At 28.7% G+C, this 17,013-nt stretch overlaps 6 protein-coding genes across 13 annotated transcripts in view; 3 read left to right on the plus strand and 3 right to left on the minus strand.

The window, feature by feature from the left end:
* The window catches only part of Rnb (R and B), an 80,976-nt gene extending 74,580 nt beyond the window's left edge, over positions 1-6,396 (minus strand). The window contains exon 1 of the mRNA XM_035085917.1: positions 5,597-6,396. The gene's annotated coding sequence lies outside the window, so the exon portion shown is untranslated. The remainder of the gene's footprint in view (positions 1-5,596) is intronic.
* On the plus strand, positions 945-5,559 carry LOC118068485 (transmembrane protein 47). 2 transcript variants are annotated; one of them, XM_035085925.1, is made up of 4 exons: positions 945-1,537; positions 1,631-1,707; positions 2,772-3,108; positions 3,194-5,559. In XM_035085925.1, the coding sequence occupies exons 2-4, from the start codon at positions 1,657-1,659 to the stop codon at positions 3,484-3,486; spliced, it is 681 nt and encodes a 226-aa protein (XP_034941816.1). In that variant the 5' UTR covers positions 945-1,537; positions 1,631-1,656; the 3' UTR covers positions 3,487-5,559. The 2 variants fall into 2 exon arrangements, with proteins under 2 accessions (XP_034941816.1, XP_034941814.1); XM_035085923.1 differs by lacking the exons at positions 945-1,537; positions 1,631-1,707 and adding an exon at positions 1,890-2,469.
* Positions 6,397-6,560: 164 nt separating the features above from the next.
* Positions 6,561-7,503, plus strand: LOC118068308 (MORN repeat-containing protein 3-like). The gene is made up of 4 exons (XM_035085609.1): positions 6,561-6,607; positions 6,822-7,132; positions 7,204-7,394; positions 7,477-7,503. Exons 1-4 carry the CDS (start codon positions 6,561-6,563, stop codon positions 7,501-7,503), a joined length of 576 nt encoding a protein of 191 aa, XP_034941500.1.
* Positions 7,415-17,007, minus strand: LOC118068654 (calcium release-activated calcium channel protein 1-like). Of its 7 annotated transcripts, none has more exons than XM_035086219.1 (4): positions 16,904-17,007; positions 9,126-9,325; positions 8,424-8,552; positions 7,415-8,335 (listed from the first exon to the last, which is right to left on the minus strand). In XM_035086219.1, exons 2-4 carry the CDS (start codon positions 9,288-9,290, stop codon positions 7,808-7,810), a joined length of 822 nt encoding a protein of 273 aa, XP_034942110.1. In that variant the 5' UTR covers positions 9,291-9,325; positions 16,904-17,007; the 3' UTR covers positions 7,415-7,807. The 7 variants fall into 7 exon arrangements, with proteins under 7 accessions (XP_034942110.1, XP_034942105.1, XP_034942107.1 ...); XM_035086214.1 differs by lacking the exon at positions 16,904-17,007 and adding an exon at positions 11,386-11,524; XM_035086216.1 differs by lacking the exon at positions 16,904-17,007 and adding an exon at positions 11,023-11,161.
* On the plus strand, positions 11,341-15,314 carry LOC118068653 (SEC14-like protein 4). Its single transcript, XM_035086213.1, has 9 exons — positions 11,341-11,479; positions 12,516-12,585; positions 12,694-12,737; positions 13,038-13,155; positions 13,247-13,456; positions 14,005-14,085; positions 14,176-14,375; positions 14,467-14,758; positions 15,070-15,314. The coding sequence occupies exons 1-9, from the start codon at positions 11,426-11,428 to the stop codon at positions 15,183-15,185; spliced, it is 1,185 nt and encodes a 394-aa protein (XP_034942104.1). The 5' UTR covers positions 11,341-11,425; the 3' UTR covers positions 15,186-15,314.
* LOC118068657 (thioredoxin domain-containing protein 17-like) lies at positions 15,304-16,621 on the minus strand. Its single transcript, XM_035086225.1, has 3 exons — positions 15,740-16,621; positions 15,573-15,654; positions 15,304-15,490 (listed from the first exon to the last, which is right to left on the minus strand). Exons 1-3 carry the CDS (start codon positions 15,888-15,890, stop codon positions 15,334-15,336), a joined length of 390 nt encoding a protein of 129 aa, XP_034942116.1. The 5' UTR covers positions 15,891-16,621; the 3' UTR covers positions 15,304-15,333.
* Positions 17,008-17,013: the final 6 nt, after the last annotated feature.

The raw sequence follows: 17,013 nt of genomic DNA on the forward strand, positions 1-17,013 counted from the left end.
TTTTTTTCTTTGCATTACTCCAATTTTTTATTTATCTAAAAAAAAACATTAAGAGTGAATGATTTTTGTGAATTATTAGATTAAGTCATTTATTTTTATATATTTATAAACTTCAGTTGGTAGTGCATGTTTTTATAATCATTAATTCATTGATCGGTATTGGTTGTCATCATTTAAAAAATTATTATTATTAAAATGTAAAATAAACAGATTAGAACTATTTTTCAACTTACTGATAATTTTGGGTTGATAAAGCCAATATTCATCTCTACTTGGCTGGAAAAAATAACGGAATTCTTAATAGATTGTAAATATTATAAATTTGTACAATTTATTTTATAATAAAGATAATTCAGTTGGTAGTGCATGTGTTTTTATAATCATTGATTCAGCAATCGGTGTAAAATTTCATCATAGTAATAACAAATTCCATCGAAACAAAAATAATTGAAATATGTAATTAATATTTAACTCAACTTACCACTATCATTTATTCGATTATTGATTTTTAATTATCTCTGTTATGAGTTGGACTCTGATACTAAACTACTACATGCTGGGAATTATTTAACGCCACGCCACGATGTTCATTAACTTATAACCTAAAATATTAAGTCAATGATAAAAATAGTAATTAAATGATGATGAAATATGATTAAAACTAATTATAATCTGTTAAGATGTAATTAAAGTTCTAGTATAAATTGTAGGATCGTTAAACTATTTTTAGATTACAAATTTTAAATACTCACTTGATACAAAACATCATTGTCTGGCCAAGACATTTGTTTATCATAAATAAGATATTGCTCAAGATATTTTTAATGATTTATAAAATGTAAAATTAACCAAATAACTATTATTATTAATAAAACTATTAAAACTCATGTTGTAATATGATTAAATGTTCTAATGACTTGATATCTTCAAATATCGATTTGATAATAAGGATCTAAAATTTTTCTGACTCTGAAAACACTTGAAAATCCCTCTGGTGTTCATTCGTCCAAGTAAATCAAAAAGCTAAAGAGACTCTGAAGCCAAAGATTTTTATGGTTTTACGAACGCAGGCTGTTATTATACTTTCATAGCGTCCTCCCTCTCTACTCACTTTACATTCACTACAATGCCTGTACTATAAACATTCACGCCTGTACATATTAGTAATCAAGAAAGATTAATCATCTCAGTTAAATAGTTGGATGTTTCATCGTTTCAAATAGCCACAAACCACCTTGCGTGCAATTGTGATTTTGGCAGCTATTTTTCAACTAAATTATTATTTTTGTAAGTTATTTAGCAAATAGCTAAGCGTCACCAGAGGCTTTAGTTTGTAGTGTTTATAGTGTTTAATTATAATTCAAAAGTACAAAGTTTTGGTGATGGTAGATATATTAATTAATATCTAAAAATAGTAATTACAGTAATAACAAATTAATGGCAAACATGTGAATATTATCTAAACTACTTAGAACACAAATAAATTGCTAAAGTGCACTCTATGCTATTCTAAAGGAAAACGGAGTTACTTTTCTAGGTGAGTATCACGATGTCCTCAATATTATTAAGCAATACATCATGTTTATCTTGATACTGTCATTAGTTAATAATACATATATATTTTTTCCAGTTTATATTATATAAATTTTAATAACAATGGCTCAAGCGACAACAATTGAAACAGTAACAATCACCAGGCCACTAAAGGTACGTCGATTGATCATACCACTTTATCATTATCATTTTTATCGATGTTAACTGTCAAACTCTTTCTCTTTTTCTCTCATACCACATTAAATAATATTTGGCACAACTGACAACTAAATATGTCTTGGATTCCACTCATACTTTCTCTCTTGTTCTCTTTTGGCAAGAATATTTTCGCGCACGCGTAACCTGATGACAAAAATCGACAAGCGCAGTCGCTCTGAATGTTCTCACGCCACCCAACGACCCTATTAAAGTGGTAGTCTGAATGCTGAGCATTGGAGTCATTTGTTAATTTGATATTACGACAAAAAAAAATGACCTAAATATATACAATCCAAGTGTAATGATGTTTAAATATTTGATAAGTTTATAGTAGTGCTAATAAATTCGTGAGTGATGGTGATGATTTTTTGATAAATCTTATAAAATATGATTGAGGTTGAAAGATTTAAGAGAAGAAACTGGTAAGGTGTTTCGACTGTTCCCTCAAACGCCTCACCCTCAATAAATTCAGTTGAATGATCTATGGCGGGGTTTACAGGGGTCTATGATGTTCCATAAAATTTATAAATAATAATGAGTTCAGTCATTACTATAATATCTACTTATAGTTAATAATTAATATTGCAATTACTAATTTGAGAAGAAGTGTTCGATTTTACTTAATCATTAATCTTGTATTTGTTTAATCACAAAGTGAAAAAAATGATTATGTATACTGTAGCTGAAGATCATATGGGAGAGAATGAAATCGCCCAGGTATTATTAATACAATAAACCTTTAGAATATTTTTTTTTCTTTTATCATAGAAATTATTTTTTCAAAGCATGATTAATGTAATAGATTCATTAATCAAAACTTTTGAGGAAACGTATTTTTATATAGAACAACAATAATACAAAAGCTTCTCCAATACTTCATACGAATAATTGTGGAAGTATTTTTCCTCAAAATATTAATATTTTTTCCACTGAATGATTTTATTGATTGTTATTATACTCTGTAACAAAAGTTTCAAACTTCACGAAATATGTAGATTGAAATGTATATAACTTTTTAGGTGATAGCATTTATATGCGGAGTTATTGTGATAATTCTGATGATCATGGGCTTGGCATCAACGGATTGGTTAATGGCAGTAGGCTGGCGGCAAGGACTTTTTGCTCACTGTATTGAGGAAGGTGCAGAGACTCCTCTGCCATTCAACGTCGTTGCTGGTCCAGGATGTTACCAAGCTAGAGATGTTGGTTATATTAAAGCTGTAGCAGCGCTTTGCATAGTTTGTCTAGTTGCTGATGTTATAGCGACGCTCCTAACCGGTCTAGGATTAAGGTCTAAGGATCACCGAGATAAACACAAGTGGTACAGGATTGCTGTATTTTGTATGGGCCTAGCACGTAAGTTCTAATCATCATTTCTGTTATCATCAATCTTAATTACTTTTTCTTAATTAATTTTAATTGTTGTTTTTTGTATTTACAGTTGTAGCTCTTCTACTTGCTCTAATTATTTATCCAGTTTTCTTTTCTGGAGAGCTTACTTTAGGCAACAGAACGGTCTGGGAATTCGGATGGGCCTATGGAGTTGGTTGGGGTGCGGCAATATTTTTATTCGGCGGCGTAGTGCTTTTACTGTGTGACAAAGAAAGCGAAGAAATTTACTATAAAGAAAGAAAAATAGTTCGTGAGGACATAGCTACTGGGAATAGTTCAATGATAGGCCATGGTATCGGTAGTCATCATGGATCCGGGAGAGGCGGTATTCAACACGCCTAGTGGCATTGTACCCTGCCCGATGTTGTCCTCTAGATCAATTTAACTGTTTTTTTAAAAATATTTTTTTATATTTATAATTTCCAAAGCGTGTACTTTTCCCAAAATCTTATGATGATAATCGCAAGGATAAATCAACAAATTATTGACATAAAAAGTCGGAAACTGATTCGCTTAAGACTCTGTATCTGTCTACCACTGCTGCGCCATTGTAAAATCTTTGATAATTTTTATTTTGCACATCAACAACATTTAATTATCCATTCATTCATTATGACCATCAATTATCGATTAAGATAATAAGTATGTAATTATACATATTACTTGAGTTTACTAAATGAATTGCGTGCAAAGGTTGAAAGTAAGAGGGACCTTTTGCCAAAAAACTAGTGGCTTGAATATATTTTTTTTAATTGTTATAAATATAACGATTGTGGGACCATATTTTCAATATTATTTTATCTAAATTTAACCTTTTATTATAAATTATTTTATCTATTAAAAAATCCGAATTTTCATACTATTTGAATTTTTGGATAAACATTTTTTTTATAAAAAGTAGAATTCTTTTGTTGATTCTATCCTTTTTTTATGAATGCATTAAATGAAGAACTGTAATAGAATGGCTTTCAAAATATTAATGATTTTTACTATTCATGACTTTGAATTTTGTTACTAAGAATAATTGTCTCTATACAATGTAATAGCATTGATTTTTTTTATGACAAATGATCTCTATAAATTACTACTATCACCAATTAATTTAATTCATTAGTAATTCACGTAAACTTATATGTAGTTTCATTCATAAAAATTTGATCAATATCATAAAACATACTTCAATAAAGTTATAATTTAAAGAGCGTAGCAGTTTAAAATAATAAGAGCATGGCAAAAACACAAACAAGGTAAAAAAAAAAACAAATAGTATTAAATTATCTTCCAGTTTTAAAAAAAATCATATGTAATATGTAAGATATTAATTAGTGTCCCTCATAGTTACTGCAACGTCTTTGCATAATTTTTTCCAACACTTGTGGGAATTTTTTTTTCTTGTAATTGGCAAAATTAAATTATGATTTATTTATCAATATGCTAATGTTTACCGTTATTAATACACAGTGAAAAATGTGTAAATTATTATTTTTAAATTGATAAAGAACCAAATAAAATGGTAAGAAAATAAAAGCAGCTCGGGCAGGTATAACAAATCCATTGCGCCACTTGTATTACAAACAGCATATGTATATAATCTAGAGATTTTATAAATGAATTTTATTATCATAGAACCAATTTATTGATAACTAATAGAGACAGAATATTGTACCTTATTGGCATGAGTGCGTAATTATTGACTTAATATAGATGAAAAAGTTGAATTACTTGTATAATTACTATACTTTTGTTGGCGCATTTTTCAGTATTTAACACACGATATACTTGCGCGATACAAATTTACCAACTTCCGACAAAGTTGATAGAAACGTAAAAAAACTTTCCTGTGCATTGTCGAGCATAAATTTCTGACTAATTTAATAGCCAAAATTGTGATTCAAGTATATGATTAAACATAATATGAATAAAAATGCGTTGACGCGATAAAAAAACTCCTCAATAACTTATAAGATTTAAAGGATGCATTCATTAAAAAGGCTGTAAAATGTCCGTCTCGTTGACTTTGTAAAATTTCGAGTCAAGTGATGAATGACGCATGTATGATTTATATACGTAGCTGAACAATAATATTTTAGATCATGAGTAATAAGATTAAACGTGATTCTTTGGCACTTTCATATCAAATGATAAACATATCGTTATATATTGAAATTAATTACTCTATACATATATTATTAATGTAGAAAAAATATCATGAGCACGTTACCAGTAAATGAACGAGAATAAAGAAAGTAAATATATAAATTATAATGAAAGTTAGTTGTCTTTTTAAACAATGAAAGACGTAGAATTTAGTGAGAGTACTATTGATGTTGGTGTTAGAATCGATGGTCCATTATCATTTGTTGTCAACATATCGCAGTATTGTACAAAAAAAATAAAAGTATCCGTCGAAAATTATGTTTATTATTATTAATGTTGTAATTCCAAGACTTACCAGTGTTAAAGAATTCATTAATCAAGATAATCAGGATGAAAGAAACAATCCAGTTGCAACACTTCTTGTCATAACTTTTTTTATCTCATTTTAAGTCACGATTTTATGTATTATTAATTATAATGACACTTTCCCTTATCTATGACACTATGTTTATTGTTTATATGCATGAAACTGTTCAAATTAAAAATTTCAAAAATAAAATGTCTGGTTTAACGCCATCTTCAATGACACTTACATCAACCGCCCTCTTGCAGCTTTTAGCACAAGTTTGAACACAAATTACCGCCATTTTTTTTAAAAGAATTTGTTTCTTCTTAGAAACTTGAATTCAATCAGCTTTATTTTCTATCAAATTAATAATTATTTGAGCTCAATATCCTATCACTTGATTTATAAATTATTTTTTTTTTATAAATGTATTCGAGTTTGAAAAGGCATTACAGAATTTTGATCGATTGTTTACATCAATTTAATACCTCAAAATATAAGTTTGCGGTAAACGTCGAACTACTCTAATTAGATTTTCTTTTTCTCATTCAATAAGAAATGTATTATTTTTATAATTAAATCTTGATCAATTATGTTTAACAACCCTATATAATTGACTCACTTAACTTTTAATAATAACATAATTTATCATCAAGTCTATCAGTTGTTACTCTAGCTAAAATGCGATGTGGTCAGATTAACTTCCGAATGATTACTGACTGAATTAAACTGAGTCATCCAAACAACTCGCTCTCTCTCACTCTCTCTAATCTTATAAGCATGAACATTCAAGGGCATCCGTTGCACTTAATATCCAAAATATCTGAAGTTATCTCTGGGTTGAAATTTTTATAATTTTAATCCATTATATTTGTTGAGTAAATATTTTTTTATTAATATTACATAAATATTAAATAAAATTAATTAAAGATTTTTTAAATCTACAAAAATAATATTTATTTTACTATTAATAATGTCGATAAAAGAAGAACCAAAATTAATTTGGACCAAAGTACGGAAGTGAGTAAATTATTAATTAGTCACAAATATCTAATATAAATAATATTAGATTATTATAGTTTATGGCTATTACATAATTGTATAATTAATGAATAAATGAATAATAAAAAAAAATTGTTTTCAATAATATTGGTAATTAGTAACAAAATAGTCCGAATAAAAAATAGTTTGCTAATGATAAGTAAATAGAAACTTGAATACCAACTATTTTAAGATTTCCGAGAAAAACCAAATCTTTTCGGTGGTTATATGAAGGTCAAGTCCTAAATAACACTTTCCATGGATTTGGAATCCTCACAAAAATTTATAAAGATGAAGAATGTAAAAAATTTTATGCTGGTGATTGGATTAATAGCAAAAGAAGTGGATCTGGTCAGTGTTGGTATGATAATGGTGATTACTATGAAGGGAATTTCTTGAACAATAAAAGACACGGATTCGGACGAATGTGGTATAGAGATGGAAGTTTTTATCAAGGACTGTGGGAAAATGATTTACATAATGGAACGGGATTGTTAGTCCAAAGTAAATATTTTTTTTTCCATTAAGTAAACCATTATTACATATCATATGAGTGAAATGTTGGTGAATTCAAGGTAATGGAAATCGATACGAAGGACAGTTTGAGTTCGATCAAAAACATGGAGACGGTATATTTTATCATGTAAAAACGGGTCAAATACAAAAAGGATATTGGGTTAATAATCAATGTAAATCAAGCATAATTCAAGATACACATTGGCGTCAAGTAACCTCTTATTCTACGCCATATCCCATCCCAAAATTAGTAAGTATAAATCACAAACATTTTATCATTCTAATTGTTATTTATTAATTATATTTTTTTAATATAAATGTTGGCTTTGTAGGACCCCACTATCAATGATAATCAGTAAACCATTGGAGGTAGAAATGACTAATAGTATGGTCTAATAACTGAACCCAAAAGATTCAATACAACTCATCAATTACTCAATTAGTTAGTTCATTATTAGATTGTATTATAATAATATCATTAAGTCACGATGCGTGAAAAAGGGAATGTATTGGGGTATGTACAAGATATAATAGAGCAAAATAATTTTTATGGAATATTAATAATTTTTATAAATCACTCACTGAACCACTGTGAAAAACCAATCGGAAGACGTCGTTAAAAATTGGTTCATTTCACTGTTTTAAACACAATTGCACTAATATTCAAACAATGTGTGTGCTAGATTGTTGTAACATATTGAGTCCATTTCTCCCTTCAACATCTGTAGATTCAATTTGCTCTTTCAGAAGTTCCAGTTCTCTTATTCCTGACACTGTCACTTCGTATTTATGCGCCACAAGACTCCGATAAAAATGAATAGCAAATGCAAGAAAAATGATGAGAACTGGGATGAGCACGATGCAAGCTGACCATGCAGCAACTTGTGAAAAGTCATAAAATTTTACCCAGCATAAAATAGCTATTTCTAAAAGAAATAAAAGAAGTCCAAGAAGAGTTGAGAAAGCCCAAGCAACTTCGATGTACCAATGCAGTCGTTCGTGCGGAGATTCATGAACAAGACTTATACTATGGAGATTACAAACAGCTTCAATATTTGGTAAAATACACGTTGAAATCATCAAGGCAAGCATGTGAACAGCTACAAGTAACGTTGTACAAACAGCAAAAGCAATTAACATTTCTGTGGGAACTTTAGTTTCGGCATTCAGCTGTACTTCCACCATTGCCACCTAAAATATTCATGTATCATTTATTTGTATATTTATTTATTTAATTACTGTTAATTTTTAAATTATAAATAACAATTGATTATCTTACCATAGCAAATCCAGAAAGTAAAGCTGAAGTTTTACTAGAAGCTTTAAGTTTGGCTCTACTAAGCTGTAATTTTCTCCATGAAAGATAACTTGGTGTATGGAGGCCATCTCCTGATTGAGACATTTTAGCCTGTTTAAAATATAATACAAATAGTTATAATATATTAATGTATCGAAACAGACTTCATGTTGTTAGTTACGAAAGGTTCAGCTGCCGCAGTTGAAACTAAAATTGGAGGGTGCCGGGATAGCTAATCTAAGGGGAGCAAAACGTACCAATTAAATGACGATGCCAACAACAGAGGAGGGAGTACTCGGTGGGATTTCCTCACGTTGTAAAAAAACCAATGGATGCTGATCCAAACAGAACAATAATAATAATAATAAATTAAAATAAATTGATTGTAAAAAATGAAAAAACAAAAACAACGAATATATGAAGACCGTTATGATGCTAGAATGCTGAATAGAATTTCAAACACTAAAGAATGTCAAAGATAATTGAAAAAGAAACCGAAATCAGCGAACCTCATGATTTTTTAATTTTTTAGACAGTTTTTTGGAAATCAAATGATGGAAATGAATGATTGTTTACGATGATTTGAAGTTAAAAATATTTAAAAAATGGATATATATTAAATAAGGTGGTTAAAGCAAGGTGGAAGTGAAGATGTAATTAAAAAAAACGATAGTAAAACCTTACTTGACAATTATAATATCGTTTATGGAAGCAATGACCGTCACTAGTATGCAAATGAGAGTGTGAATGAACGTAAAGTGGTGTCGGCTGAGCAGCAGACGGTCTTGTTGATCCACCCTCTGCACCAAACACTGAGTTGCGTCCGGTGCTTGTTGACCATACAGACATTAGGCTGATATATTATGTGAATTCAAGGATAGATGCTGAAACAGACAAAAGTACTATAATTCACACGTGATGTTTGTAATTACACATGTAATTATCACAATTTTATCTATTATTTTATATTATTTTTTAAAATTTTGTTTACATGTATTCACTATTTTTTTCTTAATAAGGTAGAACAATTTTTATCCAAAGTTTACACAACACTTAGATAATTCAAAATTGCATTGTAGTGAAAGGGTATACCATATCTCTGCTGCTCGTCCAGTTTAATTTTGCTCACAGTAATAAAACCGCACGCAACCTTCACAAAGATTGTGGGTCATGGGTAATAGACGTTATTTCTATGCTGAGCTAATTATAAACAATGTATAAATCATGTAATCAAAACAATAATAATTTCATCTTAGACAATGGGTATTTATGTAACAACTGAGGTTTAACAATTTTTATTACTGGTAATAATTAAGTCTCAATGCAGTATTCTCATTGATCATCCAAGTCTCTCTTTAATCTATTTTTAATATATCACTCGCTCACTTTTGAAGATTGCCAAAAGTTACGTGTAAAAGACTACATGCATGAAAAAAAACCTGTCAACTTTTTCTTTGACGTAATGCATCAAAGAGCAAATGTTGTGTTGTTAATAATTGAAGCAAAAACATCTTTTATTGTGCTTATTAACAAAAAAATAAAAATAAAAACCAACGTTTAATTTAGCAAAACAACTTTTACCGCAATTTGAGTAATTCATAATGATAGTTCCAAGTAGTTGTATGTATAATATGCATTCTCATTTCAATAACGATCATTAAGCAATTTAAAAGATGGTTACATAGTATATACTAAGTATTGATAGAAAACATTCTTAAGTGTTTGAACAACTTTTTAATTTGGAATGTGTTTTCACAACTAAACTCGTTTAGCTGAATTGAATTGTACGGAGAAACACAATCAGCTCGAGCTATTGCTCAAATGAGACTGAATGACAGTGGTGAACAAGTGCAGCGACACTGAATCCAGATATATTTGTATAATACATACATAGACAGGCACAAAGAACAGAAACGTTCACATGTTTATATATATATACACTGAGTTTCGAACTCGAAACTTGAACAGTTGTCATAAAACTTATGACAATGGACGTGACACAATATATATCTATACAAAATGAATAATACTATGAAATCCTGATTTATTTCAAAATTGATAAATAAAATGTTTGAAAAAAATGATTCTAAGAAAGGTAATTTAAATCTTCATGGAAGGTGCCCATTTTTTCCGCTCATATATCACATGTATATGGAAGAATTGATTATACATGCGAACGTGGCGTAACCAATCCATCTAACATTTAAACAAAAAATATAAACTCTCTTGAGAAGTAGAATGAATACAAGTGTGCATACATTTAGAATGTGCAAATAGCTTAGTAAAGAAACGTGCTTCTTTAATAAATATTTAATCTTATCTCTCCAGTGTGAATACATAATAATTATGCGTACGTTAATTATCTCATAACAATTCAATTCAGTAATATTAAATTAAATGAATTGCAAATGGTTTCAATAAATTCTTTAACATATTAATAAATCGGTAGGTTAATTAATTGAGCAAATGACTATAACTATCAGGCCATAGACAGTAGATATAACATTGCAATCTCTGATTATTGCGAATTCTCTTTACTGTCATATACTTTGTATTTGGTAATATTTAGATATTTACACACATTCTCTGTGATGTTGTGTAGTAACCAAGAAATGCAGAGAGAAGGAGTTGAGTGAGCGGATATCTTGTGAGCGAATTGGATTGCTCGATGAGACTTTGGTGTTCAGTCGCTCTTGGAAGTTCAAGTCGAACGATTGTAATTACCACAAAGTTTTACTGCAGTGCATTTTTTCAAATATTCGTTCTATATATGAAAGAAAATCCATGATCCTCTTTTGGGGTCATTGAGACTCTGCAAATTTTTTTATACAAGATTGTGATAAATATACCATTGTCGATAATACATAACTCTTAGAAAGAGGAATAAATAAAAAAACTTGGACAGTATTAAATCTGGTAACTTGAGAGAAATCTAATACTATACCTAAATAAAAATTACAAATTGTTAGAAATATTACACCAGAATGACCAGTTCGGTGAAATCTCTAGCAGATGATGAGCGATTTGCTTTAATGAAAGTAAGTATTCATGCTCTCACAATTTTTTTTCTCCTCATATTTCATATTTTATTGATTAAAACAAATCATCTGGAGATCAGTGAAGAATTCCACACCTCAAAGTAACATGGAAATCTGGAACAAACAAAAACAAAATAATAGTGAAGACCTTGATTAATAATCAAATCTACTTTAAAAATATCAACGGGTACTATTGATAGCAGATAATAAAATAATGACAATCACGTGATTGCTATGCTGATTCATGGGGTCACTTGATTTTTTTTATTTTTGTTTATTGACGTAAACTTTGATCATCAAATATTACTCAGCGTTTTTGTTATACAAATGAGCAAGTACTTTGTTCGAGTTAATGTATAGAATTTATATGGAAGTTCCAAAATAATTGCCGATCACTTTTAGTATTCTAAAAAGAATTCGAGGTCTTGTTAAATTACTTAATAATCATGTCACGTTGAATATGCTATGAACTTGTTGCAAGTTGATTATACTATCACTGCCATTAATTTAACCCGACATTTTGTGATGTAACCTTTATATTTTCTAGTTTAGAAAACTTCTTTATAGCTACTAGCTATCAAAATATTCTAATAATTACACAGAATACATTATCGAACCCAATTTAATCATTTACATAATTCTTCATTAGTTCAATGAGCTATAGCAGCTCTTTTGATTAGTAGTAAGTTTACTACTCAGTTTTATTGGTGACTCCCGAAGCTATGATGTGATCTAACATAAGAGATATTTTTAAAAAATCTTCTTTAGATAGGAAGCCTAATAGAATGTAGAAAACGGGTATATCACTTGATACTTGTTTTACTCAGTATTTTACTAAAAATGTGAAACCAAACGATTTTCAAGGCTATATAAAATGATATTGGCAAACGAAGAGGTGAAAGTGATTTTCGCAGAATTTTTTTGATCGATCGTTGGTCTAAATTGAATTAAGCGAAAGTTCAGTTTCATTTGATCAAAGCGTAGTGGAAAAGTTTGATTACAATCACTGGACTCATTTTCTTCTCTTATTTTACAGTTTAGGCGAAGTGTCCAAGACGTTCTTCAACCACATCATGATGATCATTTTTTACTTCGATGGCTACGAGGTAATTATCAGTAAAGCTAAGTCTTTTATTATCATCTCCTCTTTTCTTCAATTTTTATTCTTAATGATCAATTATTTTATATGATTACAAAGTTATTTCTGTCTTCAGCACGAAAGTGGGACCCAGTTGCAGCAGAAACAATGCTCAGAGAGGTAACTTCAATGATACTTGGTTTTTCAAGTGTTATTTTAAACATTGCAACAAAGAAACATTCTTTCATTGTACAAATATTTATATTTATATAAAAAATAATTAAGTACACAATGAGTTTGAAATAATGAGTAGTTTTGTTGTTTAATGTGAAAGCAGACACTTTCACAAGTACGTAATTTGAATTATCGACATAAAAAGTGTGGAGAACATAATTGTAGCTTAAAGGCTATCATTTAAGCTAGATTAATTGAAGCCATGGCCATTACACAAACTAAAAAGCATTATTTAATAATTAATAGTCGATGGAGTGGAGGAAGAAATGGGATGTTGATAAAATTCATACATGGGAAGAACCACAAGTATTAAAGGACTATTTGGCACATGGGTTATCAGGGTTTGATAAAGATGGAGCTCCAGGTGATTTTATTTTTTATTTAAAAGTTTATTTTATAAATTATATTATGTAACAATAACTATATAATTGTTCTATTGCATGTTAACTTTCAAGTGGTAATTGTGCCTTTTGCTGGAACTGATTTATATGGAGTTCTGCATGTGGTACCAAGAAGAGATATGGTCAAAGCTACAATAAAAATTTTAGAAAAATATTTGGCGATATGTAGAGAGCAATATAGTAAACATGGACCCAATGCAAGTCAATTAGTCGTTATTTTTGACATGGAGGACTTCAATCTTAGACCATATTTGTGGAGGCCAGGTACAATTATTTTTTTACCATTTTTTGAAATGGACATTATTAAAATAAACTTTTTTGAAATATTTTTCAATAGACTTAATAAGCCTTTAATCATCCAGTATTATTTCGTATATCAATCTGACTTTTATAACAAATACTTTCTTTTTAATTATCCTTTTTTGCCATGCTAACTTATCATTATGGATATAATTAGGGATCATTAAAATTCTTCAACAAATCTAAAGCATGATTACTTAATAAAGAGCAAAAATGTAATAAAAATGAATGGTTACATATGATTTTGTTACAATGTAGAAAGACATATGGAATATGTCAAAATAAATATTCATTATTTCTACTACTAATCACATTTTTTAACACACTATTGCGTTATTGCTAATTGGAGCATTTTTTTTGCTTTTTTTTATTATTTTATATATTTACATATTAGAAAGAATTATTGAATGAATCATTTTATTGATCGATCATTCCATTTCTAATCAAAAGTTACAAAAAATATTTTGAGTAAAAAAATTAACGAATAATTATAGTATGTTTTTTATGCACAGCTGGTGAAGTAGTGATAACATTGATACAGATGTACGAAGCAAACTATCCAGAGATATTGAAAACTTGTTTCATAATAAATGGTAAGTAATAACATAGTAACTACAATCATTAGCTAATTACACGAATCCTCTTTACTCCTATATATCCTGTTTTTGTTATTTTTTTTTTAGCTCCGAAGGTTTTTGCATTTGCATTTTCTATTGCTAAGAAATTTATGAATGAATATACGATATCTAAAATTCAAATCTACAAAACAGATTCATCAAAGTGGAAAAAAGCTATTTTTAAATTAGTTCCAAAAGAATCATTACCAGCACACTTTGGAGGAACATTGACTGATCCGGATGGTAATCCACGGCTCATAACTAAAGTAATTCCTCTTTCAGTTCATTGATATGCTTAAAACGTCAATATTTTAGCATAATTTAACATTAAATATATCCATGAACTCTTTATTACAGATATGTCAAGGTGGAAAAGTACCTAAAGAACAGTACTGTTCTACTGATCAAAATAATGAAGACTTTAAATCAGTTGTTGTTCGAAAAGGCGATAAAATGAAGATAGATTTTAAGCCTGATAAAATTGGATCGGTTTTAAGCTGGGAATTTAGAACAGATGATCATGATATTAAGTTTGGAATCACCAAAAATAATGAAAATGGGGAACAGTCAGAAATCGTTCCTTTACACAGGGTTCCTGCTCATCAATTAGATGAAATCGGAGTATTAACATGTGAAGACTTAGCAACATGTAAGTTAATTGTAATAAAACACATTTTATGAATCATCACTAACTTTTATACCAGCACCTTTTGACTTCTGAAAAAATTATAAAAGTAGTTGATATCTTATAATTTTAGAAAAAAATTTTAAATCATAAATTTAGAGTTAACGATAAAACTTTTACAATGAATTGATACAAGATAATAGATTTGATATTTATCACTACCATTTGTTCAAATATTATTTAACATTTTTAATTACATAACTACTCGACGTTATTCTGATAATACAGAATATTTAAGATCCAAATATATTTTTTTAATATTTGCTTTTTTTCAGACTCTGTTGTTTTCGATAATACTTATAGTTTTTTGAGAAATAAAAAAGTCCACTACAATATTCGTATTGAAGAACCGAGAGATGACTTACAAGAAATTGCATTGAATGATGCATAAATTAGCCAATCTAACAATTAAGGCTGTGGTGAATAGAATAAGAATGTGGTACTAATATAAATAACTTTTTTTGTATACAATTTATGGGATGTAAATATATATAAAAATAAGAATTGTATGAAATGATAATAGATGTATTTTTATTTATTTAATCATCATCATCAGTCACCATCATTTCAATAAGTTCAATGTTTAAACATTGATCCCCTTCCAAACGTTTTTGAGTTCCCCATAGTGATAATGTTGGCAAAACGTTTAATTTTGTCTTTGGATTTGTACGGAATGGACATTTTGGATCTTTCCAGCTAAAATTTCATGTTATATTTCTTTTAATTTATCTAAAAGTACTTTAAATTATTCAGTGTATGTATATTAATTATCTCTTACAATGCTCGATCACCAACTTCAACATAAATAAAAGGTGCTGATTCCGGAGCAGCTTTCAAACCTTTCTCAATGAATGGTTCAGCTGTTTAAGAAGAAAGCAAATAATAATTAATTAAATGCAATAATTAATTAATAAGGCAGTAAAAACTTTATGTTTGATGATATACCGTCAACGCAATCTGGACACCAGCTCCGACCACTAGGAAGTTTACTTCCACTGAAAAGCACAATTATAGGCTTGTTTGATTGCTGGTTTTCAATAGATTCCATGAACTTGAAAAAATTATCGTATCCTTCAACATGATGTTTTACAACCATTTTTTACCGGAAAAAAACTTAGCCAACGGAATGTATTATTCTTACTGATATAAAAATTCAAATCACACTATTCTCCTACTGAGTCGTTATCTATGTTGAATGTTCAGTATAAAACGATAATAATAGATTATGAAAATTGTACAAGTGTTTGTTACAATAATGAGAATAAACAAGGCAGCACAAACTGGCACCAATTAAATACAGATACGATTCGTTTTTGATATTTTTATCCTCGTGGAGGCATATATGTCTCGTTAACACTGTAAAAATATATTGTTTTGGACATCTTCACTCTAACCTCAATATAACAACAGCTGATCACATAACAATCGTTTATAACGACACGATTATTAATAACAAAATATACGGAAAAGCAATAATTAATATGGGTTTCTGGTACACGAGCGGCAATTTGATAGTATTTATATGACACATCTAATTAGTAATATTTTACTTATAACTTTATTCTTGTAAATGAAATTGGAGCGCTTATAAGTTTTTTTAGGTATTAAAAATGAGCGAATCATAAATGGCCACTACTAATATCGTTAAATTAAAACATCTGTAATTATTATCCGTGTCGAGTCATTTGCGAAAAAATTTTCTTACATATATTAAACAAAGACTGAGTGATATTTATCATTTTTTTCACATTTTATAACGACTGAAAATCACAGTTTACCAACATATTGCTGTGCAATCATATATTTTTATCGCGTTTCCTTTTAATTTTTTAATAGGAAATTGACAGCTTATAAAAAAAGTTATCCTTATTGTATGTGTGTGTGTTTTTAGAACGAATTGATTGCTAATGCACTCATCAATTAAAAAATAATTACAAAAAAAATTTATAAAAATGGAGTAGTTATTTAACAAAAAAAAACAAATGAATTAACAGTATCATAAATCAAGGTCGAAAAAAATAGAAAAATAGACTACTAAATTATGTTAATAGTAATATTTAGAAAGATTTAAATTAAAGATGAGTTTACCGTAAATTTAATTTGACTAACCTTAAAATTGTTGTGTAATGAAGAATATTTGTGTACTATTTAACTCATTTAAATAAATTTTTAAAAAATATTTACTATTACTAAATCACAAATTTTTGTATTCATATATC

This window comes from Chelonus insularis, unplaced genomic scaffold (assembly GCF_013357705.1).
Source record: "Chelonus insularis isolate UGA/USDA-ARS -01 unplaced genomic scaffold, ASM1335770v1 contig_3_pilon, whole genome shotgun sequence".
Lineage (NCBI taxonomy): Eukaryota > Metazoa > Arthropoda > Insecta > Hymenoptera > Braconidae > Chelonus > Chelonus insularis.

Excerpts from the sequence above, each read along its gene's own strand:
- LOC118068653 (XM_035086213.1), top strand. The coding sequence starts at position 11,426 with ATGACCAGTTCGGTGAAATCTCTAGCAGATGATGAGCGATTTGCTTTA. Across the intron at positions 13,156-13,246 it reads TGATAAAGATGGAGCTCCAG|TGGTAATTGTGCCTTTTGCT; the intron begins GTGATTTTATTT and ends TTAACTTTCAAG. Across the intron at positions 13,457-14,004 it reads ACCATATTTGTGGAGGCCAG|CTGGTGAAGTAGTGATAACA; the intron begins GTACAATTATTT and ends TTTTATGCACAG.
- LOC118068654 (XM_035086219.1), bottom strand. The coding sequence starts at position 9,290 with ATGTCTGTATGGTCAACAAGCACCGGACGCAACTCAGTGTTTGGTGCA. Across the intron at positions 8,553-9,125 it reads AACGATATTATAATTGTCAA|GCTAAAATGTCTCAATCAGG; the intron begins GTAAGGTTTTAC and ends TATTTTAAACAG. Across the intron at positions 8,336-8,423 it reads TACTTTCTGGATTTGCTATG|GTGGCAATGGTGGAAGTACA; the intron begins GTAAGATAATCA and ends TGAATATTTTAG.
- LOC118068485 (XM_035085923.1), top strand. The coding sequence starts at position 2,416 with ATGATTATGTATACTGTAGCTGAAGATCATATGGGAGAGAATGAAATC. Across the intron at positions 2,470-2,771 it reads GAGAGAATGAAATCGCCCAG|GTGATAGCATTTATATGCGG; the intron begins GTATTATTAATA and ends ATAACTTTTTAG. Across the intron at positions 3,109-3,193 it reads ATTTTGTATGGGCCTAGCAC|TTGTAGCTCTTCTACTTGCT; the intron begins GTAAGTTCTAAT and ends TTGTATTTACAG.
- LOC118068308 (XM_035085609.1), top strand. The coding sequence starts at position 6,561 with ATGTCGATAAAAGAAGAACCAAAATTAATTTGGACCAAAGTACGGAA. Across the intron at positions 7,133-7,203 it reads AACGGGATTGTTAGTCCAAA|GTAATGGAAATCGATACGAA; the intron begins GTAAATATTTTT and ends GGTGAATTCAAG. Across the intron at positions 7,395-7,476 it reads CATATCCCATCCCAAAATTA|GACCCCACTATCAATGATAA; the intron begins GTAAGTATAAAT and ends TTGGCTTTGTAG.
- LOC118068657 (XM_035086225.1), bottom strand. The coding sequence starts at position 15,890 with ATGGTTGTAAAACATCATGTTGAAGGATACGATAATTTTTTCAAGTTC. Across the intron at positions 15,655-15,739 it reads GTGTCCAGATTGCGTTGACG|CTGAACCATTCATTGAGAAA; the intron begins GTATATCATCAA and ends CTTCTTAAACAG. Across the intron at positions 15,491-15,572 it reads GAAGTTGGTGATCGAGCATT|CTGGAAAGATCCAAAATGTC; the intron begins GTAAGAGATAAT and ends ATGAAATTTTAG.